Here is a 14,165-nt window from a genome sequence, read left to right on the forward strand (position 1 = left end):
TTCTGATTTGCAGAGACTCACAGAGTAGTTCCAACAGATGCATCTGTCCAGACACAGATTCATCAAACCTCAGACACCCCAGTAAAGAGGTGTCTAGGGTAAGATGCTAGATAGCCCTGGTTCCTTTTATATTCAGTGAAGGGGATAAATGGCTTCAAAAATGCATTTCTCCCTCCACTGACTTCAAAGTGAGCCTTCAGGTCCTAATTTATTCATCTGCTGTAAATGCTCAAAGTTAGGTTAGAGGAACAAAGCCCCAGGCATGACCTTGTCACAAATAATATCATTGTACAGCCTCACAGCGGTGGATGACTGATGGCAGAGGGAACAGAGATGCTGCCAGCACTGCACCCCTTGTGCATTGTCAAAGGTGTGTCATTGAGTTTTTCTGAGAAAGGTGCTATAGTGTTTGCCAGACCTGGCTGTATTTCAGTCTGACTGGTTCAGAAGCACTCCATAATAAGTGATTCATAATCTTTAAAAGCCCATGTACTAGTCAGGTACAGTCCTACAGCTCCTTCTGAGTTAGTGACACCTCTACTGGCAAATATATAGATTATCCTCACATAAAGTTGCAGCTTCAGCCCTGTATGCCTCCCTCTTGGCAAGCTACTTGTAAAACTCATTATCCTAAATACAGTCTAGAAACAAAAAATCAGCACTCCACAGGAAGTGCTAAATAACAAAGGAACATTTTATCTTCTGGAGCAAAATATGATCCCACCCTTACAAACAATCCACTACAATTTTACAAATGAGCTATACATTACCCCCCTAATGAAAATATGCCCATAAAACAATGATCTTCTGCTTGCTCTGTGTGTAGTTGTGGCAAACAAAATCACCTCTGTAAGAACAAATCTTTTTTTTCCTTTACAACTGTGGCACAGTTCAGTCACGATGTTGTGGGTTTGGTTTTGGGTTTTTTTTTTTTTTTTCTGTTTACGAGTAAGGAAGCCAAGGGCTTATTTAATATCAGCGTTAAATAAAATGTTTACTAACACTCATGCTCACACAACAGCATACTATACTTTGCAACAATGAAAAAATTCAGGTGCAATGTCATATGTATCAAACACCAAACACTTTCTGCAACCAAAAGTAATTCTTCTGAAAGTGCAAATTCTGAGACTTCCCCAATAAACTGGGGAAGTCTCAGGAATCACACTCCTTGATTCTCAAGTATCCTTCCCAACTCAGGGTAGCCTATGATTTTATGAATAATTAGTGTTTCTAATGAATAAATAAAAATACAATACCACTTAATTAATTACCATCCTGTACTTGAGAAGTTATTTGTGTATTCTCTACACAGGTTGTCAAATTAAGAGTGCCTGATGGACACGCACCAGACAAATTCAAACCTTCAGTCCATGGGTTTAGAGAATTAGGTTGGTTTAGGCTATATTTAGGAGTCTTTGTTTTTCCGCTTTTAATTCCCAATTGGTTGAGCATTTGCACTTAGGAAATGCTTATTGCTCATCACTTTGCAGGGAAAAAAACAAAATGAGAAAAATATCTTGTCTATCATACAACAACCAGATGATTTCAAGTCAAAGATTCTAAGCAATGTCACCATATCACCTAATAAATTACGGTTCATGCACACAAGTGTGGCAGCTTTTATTTCAGAAGAGAAATGTTTAAAATTATGAGCCAGTTAAAAGTGCATTATGAAATAAAAAGTCCTTCTCTATGCTAATTCTTGAAACCATTAATGGCAACAGCTATAAAGAAGTTATGGTTCCATAACAATAATTTCTATAATTGGGTAAAAATCTTGCAGCAGTTTGACAGCTGAAAAAAGGGAAAAACCTCCACTCAATAACAAGCATAGATAAAAATAAAATCCGTGTTAAGAGTCTGGAAAGAAAATGTTTTATAAAGGATTTCTATTGTTTCCATAAACAGGACAGTCATAAAGCTTTATTCCCTCCCGAATTACAATGCTCAATAATCAATCATAGGAAGGCCCAGAATACCTCTCTTTGTGATAATTTCTGTTTATCAGCCTGTTTGACTTTGGGACTGTTAGCCAGTAGGTGACGCAGCTTCACATAACTCTTCCACAGCTTTTGGTATCTGAAAAACAAAACCAGAAAACAAGTATTTTGGTCAGTGAACAGAAGTGTCTCCCTGTTTGTCATTAGGAACACACCAATTGCTAATAATGCACACAATGTACACAAAGGATGTCTACAAGCACCTCTTTGCTACAGAAATAAAATAATCTCAAAGCTTTTTCTGAGCGGTGATAGTGCCTGGGTAGCTGCTCCAGCAGGGTGGGCCAGGTAGCAGAGAGGAAGCATTGGTGTGCAGAGTGAGGAAGAACAGCAAAGATCCAGGCAGACCCCAGGTGTCCCAGATACGCACCCATCCTCTCCAAAGGGCCACCTCTGCATGCTGAAAAGACGTGCCTGCCCCTTAATTCAGGCAGGTGAAAACTCCTTCTTTTCCACACGGTTTACCTATCACTCACTGCAAAGGAGTAGCACCCTTCCCCAGGAAGTGTCTGTCCTTACACCAGCTCAAACATTTCAGTGAAGCACATGAGGAAGAGCTCTACAAGTCACATGCAACATGAAGTTACTCTGTGAAAAGTAAAATGGAAGTTTTGTTCCCTATGGGTTTGTGCTGAATGAAAAGAGCAATTCAAGTTATTTCTGAGACTGGCACATACTTAAGTTTTCTGGTTTTCTCCAACCATCTAGCCTTTTCTTATTTTGGCAGTGTCTAATTACACATGAACCCCAATTACAATGTTTTCCTTGGTGGGAGTCCCTCAGTGATCTGGCACAAACTTTCACCAAATTTGTAAGAACTTACTCCATTTGAAAACAACATCTCAAAATTATATTCAGTTGCAATTGACCAACAGGTTCAAAAGTAATAGTGGGAAGAGCAACAAAGAGAATCGTGACAGGGACCCTGTGTCCTTAGGAAACAATGTACCTTCAAAATGTAACCTCTGTATTCAGGACAAACATAAATCAAACTTTGAATAGGAAGCAGGAAATTAGAGGCCAGAGGAAAGAAGTTTACCCAAGTTGATTTTTACTTGTATTTATATTATAAAAGACAATCTTCCCCAGCAACAACTTAGAGCAGTGGTTTTATTAGGAAGTTTTCATGTTAGTGGCTTAGTAGTCAATGAAGCAGCAGCTCTTACTGTTTCATAATCTTCCCAGCATCCCACATTTACAGACACATAAAAAAAACTTTTCTTATTGGCACTTTTTCCCCAGCTATTTCTCTGCAGCATTCTTGAATGTATACTCTCTGCCTCTGGAGATACTGGTATTTTTTCAGTCTACAAACACATCTGAAATGGTCAATCCATAGATTTTTCTCATGCTCCATTCACGGCACTTTTGCAATCTGCAGAACAGCACATCTATTTTTGATAAATCACCATCCGAAAAAGAAAAATTAAGTTAATGAACAAATCAACGAAAACAAAAAGAACAAATGCCTTGAGGAAGTTTCAACCCAAAAACAAGAACCTGAAACTGTGATCTACAATACACATTTTTCTGCATGTATTGACAAGGGTGAAACAAGCTTTGTTATTGCAATTAAGTTTGAGAATTAATAAACATATTACCATTACAAAAAATTCTGTATTAGAACATCACAAAGAAAAGACACATTAGAGGAAAATCTCTTCTGGGTGCACATACACCAGAGTTAAGGCTGACATTTATGACAGCACCACAGAGGTCTTTCACAAAAATGCTTTGTTACTTTGATAAAACAAAACATACCTACGTTCTGTAAGCAGCTCCAAGGTTAAAACCAAAAACAAAAAACAAACCCACGAGTAAATTTTAAAGAAAAAAAACCATGATTGGGAAGAATAATGAGTCTCTTTATACTATTTTCAATGAAAATACTAGAACTTTACAGTTACTAATAAATTCAGCATCAAAGTAGAGATAATTCTTATATTTTTGGGTCTAATTATTTCCTTTTTATGGACAAGAAAACTAAAAGATAAAGAGATATGCTAATGATCAAAGTCAAAAAACCCATCTTATTATCTGGGTTAGCACTCAATATTCCTACTTTCTGCCACGCTGAATTTAAAATCCTCAGGAGGCAGTTGCAAAAGAATAAAACTGTCATATATGCACGTGCGTGTTTGGACCTCAAAACTGCAGATCTGTTGACCATTTTGCACATAAATCATCCTTTCTTTCTGCATTTTTGTTTTTAGTATTATTGCTGTTACTGTTTATTTTCTTGTCTCATTGCTACTTCCAGTAAATCATTCTTCTCTCAACCTGTGGTCTCCAACTTTTTGTGTCTCTCAAAGGAAGGGGAAGGGAGCGGCTTGTGGATCTCTTATTAGTAGGACTACTAAATTGGGGAATACCATTCCTAAACTACTGCATTGAGGAAAAAGACAGCCTTAATTACACACACACCAGAGACAGGCTTTATACTGTCATCATGCAGAAAACAGATGTCCCAATCACTGGAAGAATTCCCTGAAATAGTCAGAGGTTAAGAAAAGAACTGGGAACAAAATCCAATCATCGCTTTTGCGTCCCTTCATCAATCCTCAGTGAAACACTATTTCTTGCTCTGCCCGAAGACCTGATTCCCTCTCCACTCCTTCTCTACATTCCTCCCAAATTCTATCAGGATATAAAAAGCACAGAAAAGTAGCAGGGGTGCAAGAGCTTCCAAGCTAGGAAACACTATGTAGACATGATCCTTCAAAGCCCAGAAAGAGAAAATTAAGTAGGATACAGCAGCATGCAAGGAACAAATATCATTAAGTAATCAAACAGAAAATCGCTATATTAGCTGAAGAACATCTAATCAAACAATCAAGCAGCAGCTCTGAAATAAAAATCATTATTTTTGCATATGATGCACAATAGTACTGGTGAAGCAATTACCTGAAATCTTCTCCCTGCCAGTAGCATAAGAAGACCCAAACAGTGATTTGAGAAATTTAAAAACATCCATTCAGGGCTGTTTAACAAAATTACCTAAATACATCCTCTAGCTCAGAAGTCTATATGCTACAGACATTAGGAAGCTTGGGTAACTACTTCTCCTTCTCTGCCTTCCTGTTATGCTATTCTCTCTCTGAAAACCCACCACTGGCCTCTTACAGAAATAACGTGGAGCTTGAGGAACACCTTTTGCTGGACCCACAAGAGCTGTTGTCAGGTTAAGAAGTTTCATACCGTATATGCATGTGTGTTTACTTCAGGAGATCCTGAACTATTCCAGAGTAAAAGTTACTCCTCATATTTTCCAACTTGCAGGAGTTTGTGTGCGATACCATAAGCACTAAGCTTTATATTGGACTCAACTATGCACACAACCAAGCCCTATTTAAGGCACAAATGACAATAGTAATGAGTTCCTGAACAAAAGAAAGAAGGAAAAGCATCTTACTGAGGATCTCCAGCATAACTGAGTTGAGCAGGTCTTATCCCGAAGTGCACAATAATAGGGAAAGTAATTACATCAGGATTGAATTGTTCGCGGTCTAGTTGATCAATACGAACTGAGCTGGGCTTCTAGAAGAAAAAAAACAAAATACAACTAAATTGACAGCAGCTCTATGGAAAATTTACTGCCTCAAGCCCACACTATCCAGGAAACACGAAGTGACAACATTCCAGACTTAGTAAGATGCACATTAAACTAATTATTAATACTATTATAAACACTTGGCAACAACAATAACTGAAACAAAGTTAAATGACCTAACACTCAAAGAAAAAAAAAAAACCAAAAAGGCCTTTTAATTTTAAACATCTGGAAATTTACTTTTACTATTTCCAAGAACTTAAAACAACTTTCTCTGGTCAAGCATCACACCAGAAATAAAAATTAGGATTAGCATTCTGGCATCCAAACACCCATATGCCTGAGTAGTTTGCTAAGATCAGGTTACCTCTCTAATTCTAGTTCATGATTTCCCAAAGCAAATGAAGGCATTATTAGATCCATTCAATCACACTGACTAAACAGCATCAAAAAAAATCTGTCACACTACTCTCACAAAAGGTTCTTAGGCTGATGTGTACAAGGAGGAATACAGTCTTGTATAATGAGGAGACTTTTGCCCTTTTAACAGTTCAAAACATAAGTTCTTTTCATTGCTAAAAAGGACAGTGCAAAAGAAGGCAACTTTTGCTTCAGCTCTATGAACGCAGAGAGTAAGTAATTGCACATCACTGTAGCAGACATGCTGCTCACAGAGCTTTTGATCACTTACCCAGCATATTTAAAAACCCAGCTGAAGGTGCACAGTTTGTCTCCAAGTAAACAACTTCTCCATTACCTGTCAAGCTGCTTTGTAAGGTGACTGCTTTCTCCCCCCTCTGCAATCAGCTGGAAGAGGCCAATATATTTTGCTTGTCTTAGGTTTCAGAAAAAAGGGCATTACTTCTAGTTACCTGCATCTTAGAACTTCTCATTTAGCACTATAAAGATGCACTCAGAGATGAGTTTCAGTGTTACACAAACAGCTCCCACCATTCTCTTCACAAAACAATAAAAACTGTGTCAAGAACAAAGCTTTTACCCTCCAAACCACCTTGGCAGAACTGTTCACAGGAATAATTTTCTGCACAGAAAAGCAAAGCTATATATGGCCACCATTTAATCTATTCTAAAAAAAAAACAACTTACTTAAATGCTTGACTTTTAGATAAAGAAATATTTTCCAAGGGAATGCTTATCAGCTTCCCTTTACAGAAGATGACTGAACATAAAGTTACATCTTCCCAGACAAAAAATAGAGGAAAAAATATTTATGTTAGCTAACAGAACAAGAGCTTGAAAGTCCTGTTTTTTTAAGGATAAAGTTAAGTTTATTTTTTAGGGGGTTGCTTTTCATTTTTTTGGAGATTGAACAAAACCAGCTTGAGAAGTTTTTGTACCCTCATAAGTTGTTTTTTGGTTCTCCGCACTCCTAATATTAAATTGAGGAACTTCTCCCATCTCTGTACCCCTTAAAAAAAGCAGCCTTGATACACCACTCCTCTGAGAACCAGGTCAGCAAAATATAATTAACAGAATATTAAACAATAATTGTACTCAATATACCAATTATAATCAATACAATTCAAAAAATACAAACACAATTTAGATACTTCAACAGAGGCAATGAAGTATTCATAAGTGCAAAAAGGACATCTTTCACTATGCATATAGCAGGGTCTGTGTTAAATGTGTGACCTCAGGACTACTCAAAACCAGATTCTTCTTCAATTCTGTGACACTGCCTTGCAGTTGTCAGTCAGTTACAGAGCTGCTCACAGAGGGCTGACAGCAACCAGGACAAAAGAACTTCTCCAAGACCTAATCACAACTGTTCCCTCACTGACAGCTATGAGAGGGGTGTAGCTGTGTTATGCTTTTTTATTTCATCATGAACACCAGCCTCCTCTCCAGTGCCCTTTCTGAAGGTTAAATGAACAAACAGCAACATACAGAAACATTGAGTATAAATTGCACACCATCAGACAGGATGCAAGCAAATTAGATGTTATTCTTCCAGAGCTTTATCCCTGTGCTCTTTTAAAAGTGCTTTGATAGACTATCCAATAATCACAACCTTGCCTTTAAAGTCACATCAAAACCAAAGAAATTCTAACAGAACAGAGGCCTGTTATTTTTGTTTCCTACTCCAAATCTCATCAATCAAGGCTCTCCTGACATTAGAACAAAACATGAAATAGCATGCAGATGCAGTACAGAAGTATATTAATATATGCATATATCTATGTAGTAGTGAGAAAACCATCAATATTTCAGGAAGAGTGAAATACGAAAGATAACTAAAATTTGTGAACCTCTAAATCTATTCCAACACAAAGTTTCATTGAAGTAATGAAACACCATGAATAAACAAAATAATTTTAAATAATGCTGAAATACTATTAGTTGTTTAAGTGGGATTTATATCCTGTTATAAGTTTTTTCCCTTCTCCATATTGCACATATATACACCTCACACTGAAAAAAAAATAAAACACACACATAAAACCTAGATTTGATCACAAGAGGAATTCTTATTTCTGAAGTGATGCTGTGCAACAAAACAAAATTCAGTGTTTTTACTTTGTTGTTTCAAGTGAATATAATTGAATTGAAGAGCTGTCATTTTCTAAAACAGTTTCATATTGTCTCTCCAACAGAACTGTTTTATCTTCTAATGTTGTAAAATGCATAGGTAATAGTTTCATACTCTGTTTTTCACTTACATTCATAATCAGTCCAATATGCTGCAATGTACAGGAAAAATCCACAAACTAAGAATGTCATTGCAATCTTGAGAGAAAAAACACGTTCTAATGATGCCATTATAACATGACATTTCAAAGCACTATAGATTTCTTTTATGCTTACATATTTTGATGTCCACACGTCTCTAAAAATGCTGCCTTGTAGAATGCAAGGTTTGCCAGTAAAAAATCACACAAGATCTCAGAATTAACGCTATGGCTCACAAATCACACTGCTTTGTACACACAGATATTTAGAGTTCTGTGACACAAGGAAGGAACACATATTCATTGCTCCATGCTAAACAAAAAAAGCAAGTTTTCAGCTAGCTGAAATCAGCATAACTTAAGCAAAATAACTGAAGTTATGTCAGTGCATATCATTCAGATGCTGACAACTTGTGGACAGGCATGTACCTTGTATCACAGAAACCACAGGCAAGTTAATGCTGTTCAGGTTTTCTAACAATTTCTATTATAGGATTCTGGTTTAACAATCATTTAAAGCAGCTGAGGTAGAATTTTCCATAGTGAAAGTTCATGTGTATTTTTGTATTCCATGTTTCCAGAAACAGGCTAATTTTCTTGTTGTTTCAAAAGTTTTACTTTACCCAGAATGATATCAAGGGGAAAATTATCTGACCCAAATTATTATTAGCTTATTAAGTAGTTTACTAATGTTATGCCGCTATACTTAAAAACATGAACTGAAAAAATATATTTAGCATGTCACCCAGGCTGCAGTTTGGGGACAGGTTTTTCAGTTGAAAAACTAGATTCCTTCTTAGGCATGGTACCAAGTTACACTTTTTCTTCAGAAACTAAGAATTTGAGCTATGAACAAAGGAGGAAAATGAAGTCAAAAAAATAAAGGTATTACTACCGAGAAAGCTGCATGTCAGTCTCAAATATTAGGTCCAAAATATGCCTCTAAGATACCCTTTTGCAAACTATACAGATACAATCCTGCAGTTTTTAGTGGACATTCATCTATTCTTGTGACCCACATTTCTTAAAAGGGAAAGTCAGAATAATGGGCTGAATTCACATACACACCTGAGTTGAAAGGAGCTGTGTTCAGAGAACATGTGCTTTAAAATACCAATTGTTCCAAAAATAATAAGGCCACAGGGGTTTCAAACTAGGCACTGAAAATTATTACATGTATTAATTAACATACACAAAATTCCTCAGTGTGAGTGAGAGCAACACAGAAACAATGTGGAAAAAACTACATAGGCAGAAAACACCTTTTCCATATTCAAGCCAGTGTTAGGACAGCACACATTAAATACAACTGTCAATAGGGGGTCAAAAGAGGGAAAGTAAATAGCAAATAGTTACTATTTCTCTGTTGCTGTGTCTGGGAAAAGAGAATGAGATCATGCACATAAAGACTGTCTGAGAAAATAGGAAATTTTTACACACATAAAATATAGCTCTTCCTTTTAACATGCACATTGAAACAGTGTCCATGTGAAAATACACTGTTTAGCACAGCAGCAGAGGGGACAATTCAGGGTTGGAACCAGTCAATAAACTGTTCCTATTGCAATCTGCAACTGCCACCAGTTTTCCTGTTCTAATTTAGCCTGTAACAAACTCTCTGAAAGAAGACATGTACATGTCACTGGATTGTTCAAAAAACCAAAAAATTATTTATTTGTTCTACCATGCCAGGGCTGGTAACGATCATCCCTTTGCATTCTTCTGCATATTTCTGCCATTCCAGTTCTTCCCACTGAAGCATGTTGGCAATCTCCTCTTCAGGCACCAGAGCTTTACTGCATCGTAACAAGTAGAGAAGAATCTGATGCATTGAGAGTACTTCTTTTCCTCCATCTTTAAACCACAAATAAAAAAAGCACATTTCAGAGATTCACTCCTAAAGCATGAGCATAAAAGAAAATATGCAGAACACAAAGCATTTGTATGAGCAAAATAAAATGCAAAATACTTAAGTGATTTGACAAATATGAAGACAAATGTTTTACTGATGAATACTGTTCATGCATAAACATAATTGCTAAACTAAAGCAGTAACAGCAATGGTGGCAAGAGTAACAGTTCCATCATACTGTAAACTTGAAGTTTCTAACTTGCCTGAATAAACTTTAAAATTAATAAGCAGAACAATCAGTTATGCTGTCCAGTTATATCTTCCTTTTCACAATTTTATCATTCTTTTCACAACAGCAGTTAAAAAGCCTTTAGGTGTTATGCAGCTTTTTTTAAGTACACTCAAAATTTTACAGGATACTTCTGGATGAATGTAGTAAGCTATCCCTGCACTTTACACTCATCTGTAGTGCTTACATGCCACAACTGCAGTAATGAAGACTAAAGAGCCTCATGCTGTCTTCTGTCACTAAATGAATCAAGGGCATGTGAAAATTACTAAACACCTCTGAGACCCCAGGAAAAATAAACAGCAAAGGCTTTTTGTAACAAAAGAAGACACTATAATCTGACTGGCTTCAGGTAGCCAGGTACAGATGTGAATAGGCAAACAGGAAAGGTGAGTGATGGTCCTGACAGATCACCACTCAGCAATCACTCAGATCACTGACTATTCAAATCCAGTAAATCTGCTCATGTCAGTAAAGTCACTGCATGTTCCCACAATGCTTTAATTTTGACATACATCTCTCTAATTCCCTCCTTTAATAACAGTGCTAATTTGTAGGTATGGAGGAATCTTCGAGTTTCAGCCCCACAGAACACAAACACTGATTTCCCTCCCTGAGGGAGCAGAAACAATCTAGTCCAGCCACTAAGTATGTTCTCTCTATCACTACACCCACAAAAGAGAAACAGTGACAAACCAGAAGTAAAACCTTAGAGCAATATGGGGGATGACACCACAGCGCAAAGAGTGTGATCCCAGGCACGGTGAAAAAGCCTTGCAGAGCTGCTGCACAACAGCAGCACTGCGTAAGATGATGTTCTCTACAAGGTATGTGAGGAACGAAGCCCTCCCTTCTCTTACTTCTGCTGGGATTACAGCACTACTGCATGGAAACGATGACAGGCAATGGTGTAACTTGGCCTCTCAGAACAGCTAACTCACTCCAAGAGGGAATCTTAAGTGGGGAAAATACAGTCCAAACCTCACTGGAAAAAGAAAACACTTCTAAATAGCTACAGGGACAGATGTTAAATGTGCAAAATTTCCCTTCAAATTAAAGGGGGACTCTGGTTACAAGACTGTTCTTTGTCAACAACTGGATTATACTCTTATGCAAAAGGTAGCCCCCACCCACCAGTCACTAAAATCTAAGTGTATCCTTACCCACAGAAGATTATGTACAGGTTGCTATAGATGACTGTGCTATGTGAAAGTCAGAGACCCTTTTTAAATCAGAATATGCAGTACTGGGGACCTCAAATGTGTTTTTTCTAGCCTTTACTCTCTGAATATATTTATCATCATAAAAACCTATGAAAATGAATACAATACAGCAACTGTTCTGCATGCTATGCATCTCAGTAAACCAGATATGACTAGGTCAGAGCTACTCCAAGGCCTGTCCCTAAGTAAATCCACATAGAAAACCTGACATCCCAAACCTCATTATTTTTAAACAATGTCAGGAAAGTAAAAAAGAAAAAAGTAGAAGGGATGGGAAATCAGCAATTCATTCCTATCTTTAAAGAGAGAGCTAATGGGTGTGTGGAGATCTAATGCACCAACATCTTCTTTCATTAGACTTAAGAAGTGTTCTGCAAACACACCTGAAGGAAATAGATTTTCACTCTCTGAAAATTAAAAATCCTCAAGGATACTTCAAAAAATAATCAATAAAAAATGAAAGCTTGATTAAAAAAAAAAAAACTGTCAAAAATATGCTAAAAGGCATCTACATATGCAGAAATATCAGGAAAAAGACATTTTTAAAAAAGAGTTAGAAGGCTGGTGACCTTAAGACGAAGCAGCACACATGAATACATATTACAGAGACTTATCTCTCCCTATCAGTAAACAACCCAACAGCACAGAAAGAGCTGACTTCTAATCTAAAATTTAAAAAAAAAAATCAGAATATAAAAACCCTGAACAGGAAAGCACCCTCAAGCTACACAAACTAGGCAGGACAAACTTGTTCTCATTTTGTGATGAGGTCAAGTTAATCAGCCACATGTGGCTTGATGGCTTATTTTGTAAATTGCCTCAGCAAAACCAAATCAATGTTTGCTAGCAAGCCTCAGAGCTCTGCTTCTGATTGAGTACTGTGTATCCAGGAAGAACAACAATTAGAAATACAGTCATCTAGCCGTCAGTACTCTCCACAGTAACAAGCCAAAACTCATTTTGCACCAGCTATAATTAATATCCCAATAAAATTTCAAAGCCCAGACCAGAAAGCACCTCCAGGTCACAGCTCTCTCGATGAAGGTTATTCCATATTTCATCTGCACCCTAAATCCCACAGCTGAAACACATCCTTCTGTCCACACAACCTTCCTGGAGCAATCACTGGCAGGATCTCAGCAGGACATGTTTTCAATGGAGCCGTGACACTTACATCAACTGAAAGTCTGTCCTGGTGTCTTAGGATGCGTTAAATGCCTACGTAAGCTGGTTGCTCAAAATGAGCGCAATGCTCCACATGGAATCTTGTCCTTGGCTGGCAGGCCAGAGTTGAACTGCATTGGAATGAAGGCTTTTGTCTTTAACTATTTGCTACAAGATCTGACCTTGCATTAGGATAAAGAAAGAATCAGAAAAATGCGCTCAGGAGTGCCAGTGATGCTGACCCTCACACATCAAGAATTGTGATCTAACCACATGGCACCCTGAAGAGCTGGGGGCACACGAAATGTGCGAGATTACATAACAGCACTCTTCAAATGCAAAAGGTCCATGACAGAGCATGGTAAGGAGGAGCCAGCACTGCCTAAAATGACTACAGACACAAAAGCTGGAAGCAAGACTTAGCCTGTCCATCTGAATTCCAGCTCTGAGTAAACCATCCATACTGCCAGCAAGCACTAAAGACTTCAGGTCTGAACTATATGACTTGCAATAAAGGTTTTTTTGTGGAGGTTTTACTTCTGAGGGATAGAGTTGTTTTCTGCTTTGTTTTTGGGCTTTTTGTAAGATTTTTAGATATGATTTGTATAAAGCTATATAATACAAACATTACCTGGGAGAAATCTCACAAACCGTGGCATGAAGTGATATCTGGGACAGGAAATAGAATCATTTTCAAGTGAAGGACCTTAAATACGAAAAAAATACAGAAAATTTATGAACAGCAATATATTTGCAAAAGGATAAAAGAGGCAACTTTGCTGCAGATAAAATCAATGAATGGTGTTTACATTTGATAGCGCTTAAATTTCAATCCAAAAAGTAACAAAAAAAACCCAGAGAAACAACTTGCAGTGAAAGCTTTCACACAGACAATTTAAAGGAAATCTAAAATAATTTAAAAATAATAAGAACCTAACAAAATACCCAGTACTTTTAAATAAAACAGTAATAGAAAAAGATTGGCTTATATAACCAATTAATTACTACACTTAAGCCTTACAGGTACAAGCACAAATTTATCTCCTCCCAATTAGTGGGGTGGTTTTTGTTCACCATAACAAAGAGAACATGGAAATTTCCACAGCACTGTTTTGTGGGGCTTTTTTTATTTTCCTATTCATCATATAAACTTTGCAAGAAAATAAAAACTGAGCCTGTAAGTACCTGGTGTTAAAAAAAGAAAGAACAATCAGAAGCAGTGAGAGGAGAGACAATACTGATATTAGAATATATTCAGTATATATTTAGGATCAAACCAAAGGCTGCACAAAATCTATTAAATCTGTGTGCTCTTCTGTTTAACTGCATAAAGTGCAGAGTGCAACTCCACAGAGAAGACACCCTACAGATAATGAAATGCAATTCCTCTA

At 37.1% G+C, this 14,165-nt stretch overlaps 1 protein-coding gene across 1 annotated transcript in view; it reads right to left on the reverse strand.

Moving 5' to 3' along the window:
* DROSHA (drosha ribonuclease III) overlaps positions 1 to 14,165 on the reverse strand; it is a 75,202-nt gene that overhangs the window by 37,463 nt on the left and 23,574 nt on the right. Inside the window, exons 13-16 of the mRNA XM_041475936.1 lie at positions 13,406 to 13,480; positions 9,931 to 10,100; positions 5,416 to 5,540; positions 1,983 to 2,082 (exon numbers count right to left, since the gene is read on the reverse strand). Coding sequence (XP_041331870.1) covers positions 1,983 to 2,082; positions 5,416 to 5,540; positions 9,931 to 10,100; positions 13,406 to 13,480 — 470 coding nt within the window. The remainder of the gene's footprint in view (positions 1 to 1,982; positions 2,083 to 5,415; positions 5,541 to 9,930; positions 10,101 to 13,405; positions 13,481 to 14,165) is intronic.

The sequence above is a fragment of the Pyrgilauda ruficollis genome, unplaced genomic scaffold (assembly GCF_017590135.1).
Source record: "Pyrgilauda ruficollis isolate IOZ18807 unplaced genomic scaffold, ASM1759013v1 scaffold37, whole genome shotgun sequence".
Classification (NCBI taxonomy): Eukaryota; Metazoa; Chordata; class Aves; order Passeriformes; family Passeridae; genus Pyrgilauda; species Pyrgilauda ruficollis.